General features: G+C 37.1%; 1 protein-coding gene across 3 annotated transcripts in view; it reads left to right on the forward strand.

Annotated features, from left to right (window-relative positions):
- Positions 1–17328, forward strand: part of POLA1 (DNA polymerase alpha 1, catalytic subunit) — a 179345-nt gene that overhangs the window by 71042 nt on the left and 90975 nt on the right. For all 3 annotated transcript variants that reach the window (XM_057375475.1, XM_057375476.1, XM_057375477.1), the window contains exons 31-34: positions 47–178; positions 2182–2356; positions 10066–10247; positions 11966–12097. In XM_057375475.1, the coding sequence (XP_057231458.1) occupies positions 47–178; positions 2182–2356; positions 10066–10247; positions 11966–12097 (621 nt within the window). The remainder of the gene's footprint in view (positions 1–46; positions 179–2181; positions 2357–10065; positions 10248–11965; positions 12098–17328) is intronic.

Below are 17328 nucleotides of genomic sequence, written 5' to 3' on the forward strand. Positions count from 1 at the left end.
CACTTTGCTCATAGTTGTGTTTCTGTTTTCTCCTTTGATACTTTAGGCATTGACAAAAGATCCCCAGGATTATCCTGACAAAAAAAACTTGCCACATGTGCATGTTGCCATGTGGATAAACTCCCATGGAGGCCGAAAGGTGAAGGCAGGAGACACAGTGTCATACATCATTTGTCAGGTAAAAATGCCTTTCTTTATACCTAAATACTAGGTATTGTTTTGAGATATGACAAAGCTCAGCTCCTGAGGGAAAATGTGTTTTGGCATTTCTTTGTGGTGAGGTTGTTGTATATGTTAAAATAATTTATTTTCTGTGCTAATTTTAGTTTTATAGAGCCACTGTGGTCAGCTCAGCAAYTGTTTCTATATAGTGGCTGGTAAAATTTCCCTGAATATATTCATATTAGGAACTAGAACTTAATTTAAAGAAAATGCATAGTCTTTCTTTTAAGCAGAAGAAAGTTCTGGTGGTGAAGAACGTGTCGTTTGTGGAAAGCTGATTGTTTTTGTTGGTTAGATAGTGTCATTGTTATTTCCAGTCTCAACCTGTGTCTCTTCAAATCATAATCATTGGATCTGGCAGTACCTCTGATGTATACACTGGAAAATGTGAGCTACTTTCTGGTTTCAGGTGTTTATCCTATAAATGTTTATCATTATTTCACAAATGTACTCCACTTAGGTTCTGCTAATTAAAAAAAAAAGAGGCGTAGGTTGATTTAGATGGACCGAGGGATCTCTTAGGCCCAACTGGTGAACTTGACAATGTGACTTCTGTGGAGGACACTATTTCAGCTTCTCAATTATTTTAAAACTGAAAGATACTGTATTTGACTTAATTGAGAGTTCTTAGCCTGACATCCTGAAGCTGCCAAGACTTTTGAGAGCTGGGCCACGGGTGCGGCTGAGCAGTGGCACAATGCAGGAGAAGAATATACTTGTTGAAAGAAGGGAGCTGAAGGAGTTGCATTGTAATTATTTTTGCAAAGCAGCTGGATGAGCTGAATAGTCCTAAATTAATTTTGTTCTGAATACTAAGTTGTCTGAAAGGAGTAGGAGGGACCAATGGCTTGCAGTTTGTCTTTATTAGTGATGGGTTTTCAGTCCATGGTTGCTGACCCCGTTGAAACCACCAGCTCGTCTTAAATGAAAAAATGAAGGTGTCATGTACTAATGCATTAGTTTAATTTTGCTAAAAAAAAAAAAAAAGACAAAAAAAGAGACTGTACTTAGCAAAAAACCCAAAACAATTGTGGTACTTCCCCCCACCCTGCCCCATCCCTATAAATGTTTACTTCTATTATGGAATCTTGCTAAAATACTGCTTAAAGTTCTGCTCTAAGATTTTTGACATACATTAAAAATGAAATTTCCTAGTGCAGTTGAGGACTGGGAATCCAGTTCTACAGATTGAAATGAGTTACATTTTTGAAAAAAGTACTGTTGTCTTAGAGTTGATACTTACATTCCACCATGTATATTGTTTTCAATTTAATTACTGCCTTCCAAAATTGAATTATTTTCTCCTTATCTTCCTCTTTCAAGTTGGAGAGGAATGTAATGTATATTTTAACCTCTAAGTGGTGTTTCTCTYTTGGCTTGACATATCACCATGCATTTCTTCCATTATTTCTGAATATTTTAAATTTTCTTCTTTCAARTCAAYACTGTTGCCTCTGTTATTTATTCAYATGCCARTGAGTAATAGTCCATTCTCTGACCATTCATTCTATTTGTTTCTTTATAGCATTAAAAAATATAAACTTCCTGGCAAAACAGATATAGTTTTGACATCCACCACTTAGAATTTGCTTGTTTTGCAAAATGATAATGCTGGTTTAGTACAGAGTGAATCCAAAATGCATGCCCTCTGTGTATTTTTAACTGGGCTGATGGTTACAATGTGTTTTCATTGTGCATTTCAGAATTGACAGATGGGACTGTTTACTCTGTCTGCTCGTAGTGATTTGCACGTGTAGGCTGCAATAATACAAGCTGGTTTTGCATTCTTGAACTTGCTAGTTGATGCCAGCATCAGCAATGCAGTTTTTTTACTACTGTTGGATTTGTGTTGGACGCATAATAAATCAACTRAAAGAGTGTGTAACAATTTTGCATTAAAATAATGCATAATAGTATAGACTTTTTTCACACTTTATTTTGTATGTGTCTCCTGTGTAGGATGGATCAAATCTCAGTGCCAACCAGCGAGCATATGCYCCAGAACAGTTAAAAAAACAAGAAAATCTTACAATTGATACTCAGTACTACCTGTCACAGCAAATACATCCAGTAGTTGCCAGAATATGTGAACCCATAGAGGGAATTGATTCTGTTCTCATTGCAACATGGTTAGGTAAGTWTCCTAAATTCAGTTTATTTAAAGAATTGCAAAATCCAAAGTGAGAGGTTTTAATRTATATTTCTCAACAGAAATGCTTCCCCAGATCAGTCTTTTTACATTGAACARCAGCTTGTGTTGCACAGCCTGTAGAAAGCAGTGTGGACTTTAATTGTGTTATGACTACTGCAGAATAGCKTTTTTTCGGATAGTTTTCATTAACTTGAATTTAATCTTACAATCCTTGTTCAGAGTTGTAAAAATCTGCTTTTCATAAATGACAGTACTATTGMATGTCCTTGAGATTTTCTTAAGTTACTAAAGGAGTTCTGGAGTGTGCATCCAAAACTAACATTTTACGAGAGAGAAATGCTGTCACCTCTGGCATCTTCCCAGGGAAGTAAATAGTCAAAATTAKAATGAAAGAATACAAATTTTTAAAAAATTTTTTTTAGATGTAAGTGAAAATTTGATTGACCGAGTGGATAATAGAGATATTAAACCTTGGTAACAGTTTTAACTGCTTCATATGAAGAAATTAAGTGGTCCCAAAACCAAGAAGTGCTGTCAAAAAAATATAACTAATGTTAGTGATCCACTAAAGTTTAATTCAAATGAGCAACAGGGAATTGCTCTTGTTAGAGTTGTTTTTTCTTTTAAAAGGATGTCTRATAATTAGAATTGAGATTTTTTTACCCAACTGTGATGGCCTCTTGATTCCCYAGGCAAAGGTTGCAAATTTGTTAACAATTCTTTTGGATGTCTTTTTCTGAAAGTGCTATTCTCTGTGTGTGTATTCCTTTTAGTGTTGTTTCCTCCCTAAAAGTGATTAACCAACAGACTTGATTGATCTCCTTGATAAACACAAATTTTGTGATTTGTATCCCACATGTAGTTCATTATTTTTAAAACTGCTATTCAGGGACATGAAAAWGTTGTTAATGTTGCTGGCTAGGAAATTCTTGACAAGACTGCCTTCCCTCTAGGAGAACTTCTTAGAGAGTTGCACTGTGTCAGTTTAATAATGTGTTTATGCTTTGCCCGTGTCTGCAGGAAGTTCAGCTCTGCAGAAATTATTTTGTTCAGGATATTGTAATGCTCAAGGGAAGCACTAGTCCTCAGCATTTTGTGTTTAGGTRAAGGCCAAGATCCAGGATTTGGCTGTTTAAAACCACCTGATGGTGTGTTATGTCAGCATCCTTCACCTGTATAACTGCATCTCTATAAATCCTATAGTAACAGCAGATTAGCTTGCAGATTTTACTTGAAATGCCTGCAAGAAAGGTCCTGCCTTGTTATTTCCCAGCAGGATGAGGATAGCCATGAAGGATTTTAATCTCCCAAGACAATCCATGWAACAAGCAGCTTTTTCCATCCCCGTTTCTGAGTTGTTAAGAAGGAGTTGAAGACAGAAATTCTGCTTTTTCTGAGTCAGCAAAGGTGTTTCTTGGAAGCATTTGATGTTGCTGTGTGTCCTCAACAGCTCCCATGCTTTGAGGAGGTGTCAGCCCTGCTCCACACATGCTGACCATACAGATCATCCTGTTTATTATGTGGCAAGGCCTTGGTATCCAACTTTCCCTTGATGTCAGAGCCCACTGTGTGGTATGCCTGACTCAAAAGGTCAAGCACTCTTGGTTTGGTTGAAGGGGTTTAAAATAGGCAGCAAACTTGTGCTTCATCTAGGTAAAAGGCAGCAAATATTTCTGAGGCTAATTTATTTTATTTGGCAAAGATTATTAGTCTTGTGGAGTTAAGCTCAAATTCAGAGCTCTTGCTCGGAACAGGTTAGATTTTCAGAAAMGACTGGCTCCTTTCAGACACCAAAATTAACTACCCAGATCTTGGGAACTCTGTGCCAYTTGATAGCACCTACTGTTTGCAAATGCCTGTGCTGCTTTTTGCGCTGTAGTACGTTCCAGATGAGAATTTCTTTTATGGTCTGTAATAGCATCATGCAGCTGAGGGTTATTAATAGTCCACAATGTCAGTCTGCAAACCTGTATGTATCTTTTACAGTCTTAGATCTGAAGTATGTTCAGTTTGACCTTGCTGTGCCGTTAAAATGTTATCACCTTCTCTAGCTTTGTTTTCTTTGGAATGCTTAAATTGAGCTYGCGAGTGAAGTCAGGTCTTTTTCAAGACTTCTGCTCTGCTTAGTTTTTCAKATGCAGCACTTGGTCAGCACTTGTACAGAAGTCATTGCAAGTTGAAGTTATCTTACAGGGTTTTTTTGACAGTACTGGAGGCATAGTCAAGTGGTTTTCTTTCACAGAAATCAAAAATCCTTTGCAAGATACAGAAGAGTGCAAGATACTTGAGTCCAGCTTGCTAAAACTAGCAAATATGGAAACTATTTACTGTTCTGTGAAGTTAGGCTTTTTTGCTAAGTATTCTCATCATGMTACACATACAAATTTCCATTGTTTTTCCTATTTTGTCGCAAAAAGGCACGTTTTCTGGTTCTGAAGGAGAATGATGGGTTCTGGAGGATATATAAGGTTCATATCTGTGGACCAAAACTTWGTTGCATTCTCTCATTGTGTGTGTCTTCCTCCACTGATCAGATTTTTTGTGTTATGTAGAGTATGTTTYTATACAGGGGGAGTGGTTGTAGGAAAAAGATCTTGGCTGCATGTTTAACATAATCTGTAACAATAAATGTTTATAAGGTGAATGTTTCATGTCACTCTGCTAGTCTGAGTAGATCAAATTGAGCTCTGCATGGGAGGCTTGGCTTGCATCAAAGTGATGAAAAATTCTTTGTTCTATCTATGCTCAAAGCAAATAATTTTAAACAATTTCAGAACACTGAAGAACGGGAGCAAATAATGCAACTTAAAAATTGCAGAGAACCCCTTAAATATCATATTTATTAGCTATTGAATCAAGTGGAAAACTGCCTTTTATTTTGGGGCATTGTAGGAGGTCTGCCTAGCCTTTGAGAGATGGAAGTTCATTGTTCCTAAAAACGAGAACCTCATGGGCATAATCCTGCATTCACTCTTTGTCTTGAAGATTCTGAGGAAAAGGATTGACAAGATGGGGATTGTCATAGTTTGTAAAACTAAATGAAGTGTACAATCTGATCAGTTATATAATTTAATAAATCTGATCACCGTTAATCTCAGAGATTTTACTTAATCCTTAAGATATCTATAGCTTTTAAACTGGAAGAACTCTATGGCAGAGAAATTCTCTTGCTGTATTTCAAATAAGGGGTTTTTGTTAATATGTAAGTACTGCTCCTTGTCTCAAAGAAAAGTCACRTCTTATTTGTGTGTTGTCAGAAATATGCAGACATTAGCTATGGGATTTTTGTAGCTGTTACTGCGTAGCATTATTTGCTTCAAATGATTAAAGTTGATGACATTAAGACTGTGTCATAATGTTCTGAAGGAGGTGTGTGCTGCTGCCTCACAGGGGAAYGTGTACATTGGTGCTCTTTAGATTGCTTGGCACTTCTTAGGAAGGCATTTCTTAGGAAGGCTGTCTGATTTTAGGGAGTCATTACTGGGTCCTGATGAACGTTGTCATTAAGAGTATTTCCCAGTACTGTTCCCTCCTTTGAAACAGTGTCTGTGTTAGCTGCTCCGTGTAAGGAAACCCACCAGCACCTTAAATATATTGTCTTTTTATATTTTCTTTTTTTTTTTTTCTTCTTATTAGAGAATCTTTTAATAGGTGCCTCAAATGCAGTGTTTAGCAATTGCTCAGGGGGGAACTCTCCAGATAGAAACCAGGATGGTCGTGCTCTCCCTGTGGCACACAGAATTTACCTCAGATTCGGACTTTTTTAYTGTTGTACTCACATTAGGGAGTGAAGTGAAAGGACAGATGAAAATTAAGATTAAAGTCATGACGAAACTTCGTGACAATAYGATAACGAGCCCTGTGAACTTCGTTGTCTTGCTGGGTGTTTTTGAGAYACTCTAGACCTGCTCAGAAACTGAGAATTGCTAAAGCGCATTGGGCGCTCTGCGCGAATAAAAGAAACAGTAAAAATACGAGTGAATAAAAGAAACGATACGGATCTGAACGAATAAAAGCAAYGCTAGCGATAGGAATGAATAAAGGAAGCAGTGCGCGGCGCCGGGCGCGGGGTGGCAGCACCGGCCGCCATTTCCCTCCTCCCGCCGCTTCCCTCAGGGACGGTGCGGGCGCAACTCCCCGCGGGCTCCGGGGCACCTGCGGCCGGAATGCGGCATCCCGGGGAACAGCATCCCGGGAACAGCCCCTCAGGAACAGCATCCCGGGAACAGCATCCCGGGAACAGCATCCCGGGAACAGCATCCCGGGAACAGCCCCTCAGGAACAGCCCCTCAGGAAAAGCCCCTCAGGAACAGCATCCCGGGGACAGCATCCCGGGGACAGCATCCCGGGAACAGCCCCTCAGGAACAGCATCTCAGGAACAGCATCCCGGGAACAGCATCCCGGGAACAGCCCCTCGGGAACAGCCCCTCAGGAAAAGCCCCTCAGGCACAGCCCCGGGAAGAGCCCCTCAGGAAAAGCCCCTCAGGGACAGTCCCGGGAACAGCCCCTCAGGAACAGCCCCGGGAAGAGCCCCTCAGGAACAGCCCCTCAGGAAAAGCCCCTCAGGCACAGCCCCGGGAAGAGCCCCTCAGGAAAAGCCCCTCAGGCACAGCCCCGGGAACAGCCGCGGGAAGAGCCCCTCAGGGATAGCCCCGGGAAGAGCCCCTCAGGAACAGCCCCGGGAAGAGCCCCTCAGGGATAGCCCCGGGAAGAGCCCCCCAGGAACAGCCCCTCAGGAACAGTCCCGGGAACAGCCCCTCAGGAACAGCATCCCGGGAACGGCCCCGGGAGCGGCCCCCGCTCGGCCTCTCGGCGGCTGCGGCGCCCCCGGGCCCGCCGAGTGCGGGGGAAGGCCGCCGATCCGCACAAAATGTTGGCTTTTGAGATAACTGCGTTTGGTAAAAATCTCGCACCGTTTTTCAGGTTCTCGAGTGACCTGCTTTGCTTGCCAGTTAGTAAATGTTTTAATGGGTCTGTAAAATAATTCAGGAACAAGTCCCAGAACTTAGTTAGTTGTGTTAATTACTTTTGTCACACTGCTTTCATCAGCACATTTGTGGTGTTGCCGTGCTTTGTCCTGCATCCAGCCTTGTAGTTTTGGGGAGCTGGGAAAACTTACCTTTGGTGCAGGTAATTTAATGATAGCACTGAAAACTTTCTCCTGTCAGAGTTAGTCCAAATCCCTTTGATTTTATCTTTTCTTGATGTAATGGGGGAAAAAAAAGTTCGAAGTACACTGATTAGTCTTGTCCATTCATTTAAAAATTACCAAAACCAGATATTATTTTTTTTCCACCACCCAATCAGAGAGCCCCTGTGTAGTGTACCAGGTAAAATAATATCAGTGTGACCTGGTCCGAGGGGATATCAGTTAGTGTGCTGAAATGAATTAATTGAACCAACTAACTGGTCTTGAAAGCAGATAATAGATAAAATAGGTCCCAATTCCACAAGATAATTAAGGTAGGCATGTTCTTTAAAAGCCTGATTTTTAGTCCCTTTTATTTCATGGTGGCTGTTTGCACACCAAAAGTTAGATGTGTGCTTGATTCAGAACAATATTTTTTCTGTTGTTTTTTTCCAATCGATACACCTTAGAAAGTTCCAAGATAGGTGTGATTTAAATTCTCATAATGAATGTTCTTTTTCTGTTAAATTAATATTAAATGACTAATATTTACTGACACTGGTTTTGCCTCTATATTGGAAAAGTGCACTTGTCTGAAGACCAGATATTGTCTCTTTTTTATCTTTTAGTGAGCTACTTTGCTCTCTATTTGCCTTTTAGGAAACAACCAGARATAAATTTCTAGCTGAACTGTAATGGTATCTGTATCAGAAAGTTGCAATGATGTTTTTTCATTCCACTCATGAACTTGGAGTAAACTGAGATTTTTTTATTTATCTTCACCATTACTACCTTAGATCCAACCTACTACATATTTATTTGATTTTTTTTTTTGCAAAATCTGAATACTGAACTCCGGTTCCCTTTCTAAACCTTTTATCTACTACCTAAGTGTTGCAGACAATGCTCTTTGTTTTTCAAAACAGCAAGTATTTACCAACCCTTTCATGAAAAAAAAAAAAATTAAAAAATATCCCCCCCCCAGTCTTTTTGGGGATACCATAACCATATGTGTTTAAGTGTAAAATACCCTATTAGCAGTATATTTTGCTTTATATGCTCTATCTTTTAGTGGAGAACTGAAATAAAAGTTTAGGAACATTCTGGAGGTGAATTGTTACCCTTATGCATTGGCATTTTTTTCTTTGGACAAAATTGGGAAAATTGATTAAATTTTACTGAAACCCATAATGTATGAAGAACCAAATAAACTTACTTGGCAATGGAATTTTTCTTTGTCCTTGAATTTAAGACTGCAACATAAAAATTCAGAATAGTGTYATAAAAGTCAGACCTATCAAATTTTTTATGTAAAGACAGACTTTTTTGTATAATACAACTGTTTTATAAATGCAGTAATGTTTGTGTCATTTAACTGAATATTGTTCTCAAGCACTGTCTTCAAAGTGTCACAGTGCAGTTATATTAAGGTGAAGCTTCACTTTCTATTTGTAGTCTTTGTTACATTTCTTACAGGAATTACTACATTTTTAAAGTRAAATTTATACAGGCTATGGGTTAACACATGGTAATCTGTTACTTGTCTTAATGTCTGTTAAAAATATTTTTAACTGCTTTTCTGATCTTTTTTGTTTTACTAATAAAGTGAGCCACAGTTTCCTAAAGGTTTTCTCTTACATGCTCATTTGATTAAGTTTTTTTCCCCCAACATGTGCTTTTTCCTAAAGTTAACAAAAAACCCCCTCTAAATGAGATGCATGGACTTTTAAAATGTTGCACATGACAAAGGATGASAAAACTTGAGGATTTTTATTAAGTTTACTTTGGCAGTCTTATTCCTAGAACAGYGAACTTCGTGCTTGCTTGCTTATTTACTTATTTGTGCTTCAATCAGTATTTCTGGGATTTCTTTTGTGTATTTATTTGTTTAAAATCTTGAGTTCTGGCAATCAAAAATAARGCACTTTGTCTCCAGCGCTGCGGTTTTAAATGCTGCTGCTGAATTTTAACCACTGCATTAGATTGAAACCTCCATGCTGTTAACCACTGAGCCAAAATGAAATCGACCACTGCATTGAAATCAGAGTTGGCAGTTGTGTACGGACTTGAAGGAGTTGGTAATAGCAGTGCACCCACGTTTCTTTAATGGGGTTTTTATTCTCTGTTTTTGGTTTTAATGGTGCCATTTTGATTTAAAGACTGTTTCTTAATAACGATGCACATTTTTATTGAAATATTTTCGATGTAACTTAAGAAGAAAATAACAATAAAGCTATCCGTTAGGAGTGGTTTCCTCAGAAACAAAATGTTCTCTTGTATACTCCCATGATAATGCAGTGTGCTTGTTTTATTTATAAAGCAATCTTGCGTAAGAAGATAAGTAAGAAGATTTCTTCATGTCTCGTGAACCTTTATTCATGGTTAAAAATTGTAGAATGTATTTATGTTTGATAGAGGAAGTTTTGCTAAGGAAAGATTTTCAGCTTCTGAATTTACATTTTGTAACTTTCTTTTGAATCTGCTTCACCAAGCATATGAAAAATAAGCCTGCTTGCATGGTTGACCTCTTAGTCTTTTGAAATTTTTGTTTCTTATTAATAGGACTGGATCCCTCCCAATTCAGAGTCCATCACCATTACCATAAAGATGAGGAGAATGATGCCTTGGTTGGTGGCCCAGCTCAGCTCACTGATGAGGAGAAATATAGGGATTGTGAAAGATTCAAGTTTTGCTGCCTCAAATGCGGAACAGAAAATATTTATGACAATGTCTTTGATTGTTCGGTTAGTTGGTTTTTTTGTTTCATTTSTGTTCATTGGTGAGGGAGAAAAATGCTTGTAGGGAGGGCAGCTTTTCAGATGGGATTCATCTGATGTGGGAGAAGATACCATATTAGTTCTGCTGTTTATAGCTTTGGAGCAGATAATTGCTGATAGGATAGTGCTGAAATATTTTTCCCATTTTTGCATTTCAGCTGCGTCGTCTCGCAGAACATGGGAGATTATCTGGCTTCATTAATCTGTTTGCCCACAGTCGTGAATTATTGTTGCTGTAACTTTTTAAAGTAATCCTTATCTTAACACCTTAGTAACTTCCAGTTCTCTATTTAATAAAACTTTGGTATAGTAATGGCAGTTTCTTATCCTAAATCATATTAATTGGAACAAAGTGTTCTTTAAACTTGTGTTTATCTTGCTGCATCCCACCTCCTTTCTTGACAGTAAGGTTTTTCTGTGTTATCTTTCCTTCTGTCTTTTTGAATTGAATAAAAAGTCATAGGGGTACATTCTTGTTGAGAAGTTCTGCCAAAAAATGTATCTCTGACCTTGGATCATGACTTGAAAGAGGGCCAAGTATTTAACTCTGCAGCATGTTATGTATGTATTAGTCATCGGCAAATTAGCAGAGTAGCGAAAACCTTGAAACTGAAAGCAAATAAATCTTTTATCTAAATTAAAAGTAATTATTTTAAGTTAATTTGGACAAACAGCAGATGTTTTGCATTTTTTGAATCAAAATAAAGCGGTCTTTGGAAGCAAGYAAGAGGAAAAGACACACAAATCGAGTGATACTTCGTGAATCCTTGACTTTTGTTCATTGCAGCTGTAAATAAGGCAGTTAATTGCATGTAGACTTGACAAGTTGCAGATGGGCTAACTGGAGAGGAGTGGATGTCAAACTCTGTTAAAAAAAATATATCCCCACCACGAAACAACAGAATAAATCCTGAAACCAAGCCAGAAATCCCCTCTATTTCACCTGGAATTAATTAGTGTTGTGAGTGGGGGTTTTGCCATGATGGCTCATAACAGCTAAGTCTTACCTTGAAAGAAAGTTTTCTGGAAGCTGTGTAACTGTCCAGCCTACCAGACTGTTGTTGTATTAGTGAGAATGCCACCAAACTTAATTTCAGCTGTTCACACAACACTTCCAGGTTCTGAAATTTTAATGTCARGTGTTTAGAAAGTTTTGAAAATAAGAGAATGAGATGGTGCAAAACTGTAAGAGCTGTTTTTTGAACTTGGGGAAAATAAAAGGTGATCATGGGATTCTTCTTTAATGAGGTTTGTCTCTACAGCCCTTTTGGTAATTTTGTCATTAGTATCTATAAGGTGAATTTTTGAGTTCTGATCAGTTGACTGGGGCAGAACTTTGTCTCTGGTAAAACAATAAAAACAAATAAAACAATTTTTTTTGAGTGGAGGTGGGGGAGCATTATTTGYCCACAGATCAATTTTTTTTGTCAGCATCACTTTCTGAATTATTAACTTTTTGGTGTGTTCTCTAAAAGAGTTTTCCTGAAGAAGAGTGGGAAAACTGCTGGTTAGAGAGATCTTCATATGGGTGTGGCCAACCATGATGGGAAGAAAGAAGGCCCACATATTATGGGCTCTTTAAGACTGCTACTTTTAAAAATATATGTATTATGGCTAAACTCCTGTGGTAACTTTTGYTACCATCATCTCTTGTAATAATGCTGTTTTTGCATTTCTGTTTTCAGGGGCGATTTATTGAACCCAGCTTGCAAAGGTGCAGCAAGGCAGAATGTGAGGAGCCTCCTTTCCACTCTGTGATTCAAATGAGCAATAAGTTACTGTTGGATATTAGACGCTACCTCAAGAAATACTACAGTGTAAGTATGCTGAAAATACTCTGCCATATGAAAGTGATGTTTTTGAAGTAGTGCTGGGTTTTTAGTGACTGTTACATTACTTTTTTTTTGTGTAGTGAGGTAGTAACATGCAACATCAAACCCCAACTTTATGAAAATAAAACAATCAGTGAATTAAAACATTAATTTAGAATGTTTGTTTTCTCAGTTCAGTCTCAAGTCAAGATAGTATCATCTATTTACGTTTTTGTAACTGTGTGTGTCAGCATTATTACAGTGGTAGCTCTCTGTTTTCCAGATTTTTAACCAGCGTGCATTATCTCGGTGCTTTTAGGAAAATCTTTGAAGTCTATCAAATATGTAGATACCAGTTTCTCATGTAATTGAAATATGATTCTCTTTGTTAAACTCAAATTGATCTATATTGTGTTACACTGTGAAAAGGAAACCCAAATSTAGCTCTTTGAAAATTCTTTGAAGGACAGTAGGAAGGGAAATACTATGAATCTTTCTTAATTATTGGGAAGRAAAAAAAAGGGGAAAAAGACAGGTAGTTAATTAATTTAATACTGTTCTCTTTTTTTAGGGGTAGTGCAAGAGATCCAAAGTACTGGTGGTAGTGGTTGGCTTTGCAGGAAAAAAATGTAATAATGTCCAGTGTTAGGGCAAAACCCACCATGTCTTTTAACTTACATCAATATTTTTTGCATTTCTAATGTGCTAAAAACATTGACATCTAGCTATTTTTGTCAAATTTTCATAGAGCATCTCATGCTATTGCCTTTCTGCTTGTTTTGGTTGTCCAATGTTGCCTGTTTACACAGCTGCAGAATGGACATAAATTTTGAAGGCATTAATAATCTTTGTGTGCTCATAACTTTCGATACACCCAAAAAAGTAAATTTTTACTGAAAATTTAGCCCGTACATGAATGATGTATCTAATTTGTTGTGTGTTTTCTTAAGTATTACAGAATTATTCTGCACACAGCAGCTACAATGCTAAGAATTATCACTGTGGTTCAATACTAAGTGTGCGTTTTTTGTTCTCTTTCTTCTGTGTGTGTTATCTTTCTTCTGTATTAGTTCTTATTTCAATTGTAGGTGAGTGTTTTTTAAACTCTACTGGAAGTTTAATGATTTCTGAAGGTATAAATACTTCTTTGAAGATATTTGCATCAAAAAGAGCACAAAACTTTCCTAGATTATTTAAATTAAAACATTTTTTCTCAAGGAAGGGGTAGATTGTTTCTTTCCACTGTAGTWACAGGTAGATGACTTGGACAGGTAAGGTCACCAAAATGTGAGATCTCATGTTGCTTTATTGCAAAGTCCAACTGTCTGTTAAATTATCACGATATTAAACTGTTATGAAATAATAGGTTTAAGTAATAAGTTTACACTGACTCTTTTTGTATGAAAATTGCTTTTTAGATTTAATGTATGTACATTATGATAATAGTGCCACATGCTAAGTAATTTCACATTGAATGTGTTAGAAARCACTTGCTTAAGATATGCAGTAGTAAACCTGAATGAAGAAAGATGCATTTAAGGGCAGGAGAAATTCTTGTTGCTGATAAGAACAGAAAGRGGTGTAATATTTTGCTCTGTTCTTTTTATTATTTTGGTTGTTTTGTCTTCCTTTAAGACCAAGCTGTGAACGAAACAGAAAGGTTTGAATATTGAACATTGTCATTAGCTTACATTAATCTATTAAGTAGCTTACTGCATGGTATATTGGATAATTAAGATAATTGAAAAGAAAATTATTTGTCCATTTGAGTAAAAGCTTCAGGGTTTTTTTTAGTACTGAGAATTTACTTTTAACCTAGCTAGCCATAATGAGGTTTAAAACTACTTTTTGGCTGTGGAATACATTCAGACTCTGGAAAAGTAATATTAATTTCCAGATTGCACATAAATTTTCTTTTTACAAAAGAGCTTTTCATGGAGTTAGGCAAGTAAACTTTTTGTCCTGTTAGTTCCTAGAAAATCAGATGCTGAGAGTTTTAGTTTATGCCTTTCATCCAGTACTTGTAGTGACTGTATAACAGCTGGAGTTGAAATTCATCAAATGGTGTTTGCACTAATATATATAATCCTATAAGCTATAAAGACACTCAGAAGTATTATGGCAAAGAACTCTCTGAACAAAACATTTAATGAAACTTCCAGGCTCTTATTAAACAATCTCCTATTGTAGTACTTGCATCTGAAAGGCACAGAAATACCAATTTGTAAGGGTCAAATATATTGTCGCTCCATTTAAGAATTTTTTTTAGGTATCATTTTGTTTGTATATTTGTGAAATGGTGCATAATACAAAAACATGAAATGCGAAAACGTAGTTTTTAACCTGTACATAATGAGCTGCCTTTTATGAAGACAGCCCTATCAAGAGCCTTTCAGCCTGATCCACAGCTCACTGAGATGAATAAGCGTACTTTTTTTTCAGTGAGCTTTGAATCAGATTTTTTTTAAAGTGTTTAAGTGTTCAAGATGTTGCTTGTTGTTTCTTTTAGTCTTTTGAAATGCTTTTATATGTGGCTGTGTAAATTTAGGGGAGGGGGGGAAGTGCCATAAAATCTAAAAGTAGAAAATCTATTTGCCCTTTTTGGCACATGAAACTGTGTTAAATAAATACAGTCATGATATACTACATTCCTTTAAAAAGATRCAAACGTAAGTGCATAAATAGAATTTTTTAAACCTGCTACAATCCCATTGTTTTTGTAAATTACTCGGCTTTATATGAAAATATCTACTTCTGCAATMATTTTTTGCCATTAAACATTGAAATGTTTTATATTTGACTTCCAAAACATAGCTACCGTTGCTCCAGTATTTACAGATTTCTTAATRGTATTAACTATATCAATTTTGATAATCTTACTCTTAAATGCAAGTATATTTAAAAATTACATGGAAAGATTTTATTTCTTCTCAGAAATGCATTTATTCAATGAGAGATTGATCCTGTTGTGTGCTTCTTTTTTTTTTTTTTTTTTTAAATTCTGCTTCAGAAGAGCAAATAGATGAAAAGAGAGAGAAACGCTAGCTAATCTAAATTGGGAAATGAAGAGGGCTTTTTTAAGCATGAAAATTTCATCATCTTGTCAGCTGGCAGAATGCCTGCTGTGTGGATTCACAAAGGCTAAGAATTACACTTTCATGAAATTTTCCTCACTAACTGCCCTGGTTAATTTGAAAGATAACCCACTGTTCTAATTCATTCCTCAATTGGGCGGTGCAGGTTTTATCTTTGATCTGACAAAGCATTTGTGTTAATCGTTTTGGCCCTCTACTAGACACTCTTGGGATTGTGCTTTTACAATAAATGTGTCTGTGATAGCTCTTTAGTCTATTATACTTACAATAGATCCATAGAGCTGGTAATTAATTCTGTACTGCTTTGGAAATGGGGAAGAATAGGTGTAGCTCTGTCAAGTGCTGCTGGGAAGTTTGTTTAGCTAGTTCATTTTTGAAGTGTTACCCTCAGCCATCAATGAAACATCCGTGCTGGGGAATGGGTAAAAGCTGAAATATTCAAGCATAAATGGAAAAACTGACCAACTTTTCTACCTAAGCAGGGTGCAATTTCATTTATAGTGAGCAGATCTAATTATTACATTGGAACCTCTTTTATGTTTCCCACTGGAATTGTCAAATGCTCAATTTTGAGCACTCGGTAAACAAATACCAACTCTTAGATCCCCTTTTAAAAAGCCCTGTAAAAGTCAGTATTCATGACAATAAAATGAATCCCTTATCTTATTTAGCTGTTGAGGTATTAGTTTTGCCAGCTAAAAAGAAGTAGATAAAAGCCCCCAACATGTTGCATATGCCATTTGAGCAGGAGCAAAATTTATACACAACTGGTTGAAGTGGGAAGCTGTTGTCCCTGAAGCAGCAGGTTTTTAATCCTTTTTTTTTAATACATGTATACACCTGCAGTATTGTTGCTAATATATTTATAGGCTAAAACCTGCTTTTATATAGAATGCTCTTTCTATGCTGTCTGGTTAATAGTGTATGGCATTTGTAGAACTCTGCATGTTTTTCAAAACACACAAAATGATGTGAACTTTAAAAGGATTTTTAAGAAATACTGAAAAAGTCTTGGCCCARCCTGTATTGCAGTTTTTGTTTCGGTCTTTTTCTACTGGACCACTGTAACCCACAGGCAGAAGTGAGTTTGAAGGCTATTGAACACTGCTAAATAACTTTATACTGTTCAGCTGTGAAAATTCAGTGTTCAATAGCCCTCAAAATTTCTCATTTCTTACCTGTGGTGGGGTGGTCTACTGCTTGCACATTAGGTCGCAGTATAAAAGCATCTTCAAGATCTTTGAATTACTTTTTATATATATATTGCTGTTCTGGCTCTTGTATATGTGTTCAAGGGATTTGCATTAGTAYTTTGCGCACTTAAAAAGGTAAAATACTTACAAATAAGATAACATTATGAGAGGCCATAGCATTCACACAGATTTTGGGATTGCATGGCATATTTGCTTAAGGGAACAAAGATGACAGGGCTTGTTCTGAACCCRGAATTTCCCACACCTCAGTGAAGTGTATTGCCAAGAACCCACAGGTGTACACACCCCATGAACAGGTGAAAATATGATTGTAAGTGATGGCAATGGCTTCTGTAATCACGTTCTCACGACAGCCATGCATTGAAAGCTTTTGTGTTTGGAGGGTGGATAGGGGTAAGAAATTTCTTTGCCTTGAGGGAAAGGTGTCTAGTAGTGGTGATAGTACAATATTTTATTTATTGCTGTGCTAATAGTACTAGAATTATATGGGCATGTGATGAAGGGTAGTTAGGGCCAGRATTGTGACACCAGCTGACGTGGCAGGCAGAATCACATCGCTAAGCTCTGCCTTCAAATTAACTCCAGTGATTATTTTCAGTCSTTTCTCTATGTATGGAAATAGGTTTCTGAGTCTTTTCCAAGTTTGAACTTGTATCACTGTCATTTTGGTTTATACATACAGAAACAGAAATGTTTATTTTTAGTACTGAAAGCTTCCAAGTGAAGGCAGAATTGGGAGCAGTTGGAGTGAAAGATAAAATATTAATGTGATTCCATTCACAGTTTACAGGGAGCCTAAGAGATAGAAGAGAGGTTGCCACCAGATTATGAGGAGTTTCCTCCTCCCCTCCACAGCAGTATTTTGTGATTCTCTCCTTGATTGAGATTGACAAATGAGTTCTGTTTAGAATAAAGTTTTGGTTAACCA

This window comes from Malurus melanocephalus, unplaced genomic scaffold (assembly GCF_030028575.1).
Source record: "Malurus melanocephalus ecotype Western Australia unplaced genomic scaffold, MMel_1.1 scaffold_250, whole genome shotgun sequence".
NCBI classification, from domain to species: Eukaryota; Metazoa; Chordata; class Aves; order Passeriformes; family Maluridae; genus Malurus; species Malurus melanocephalus.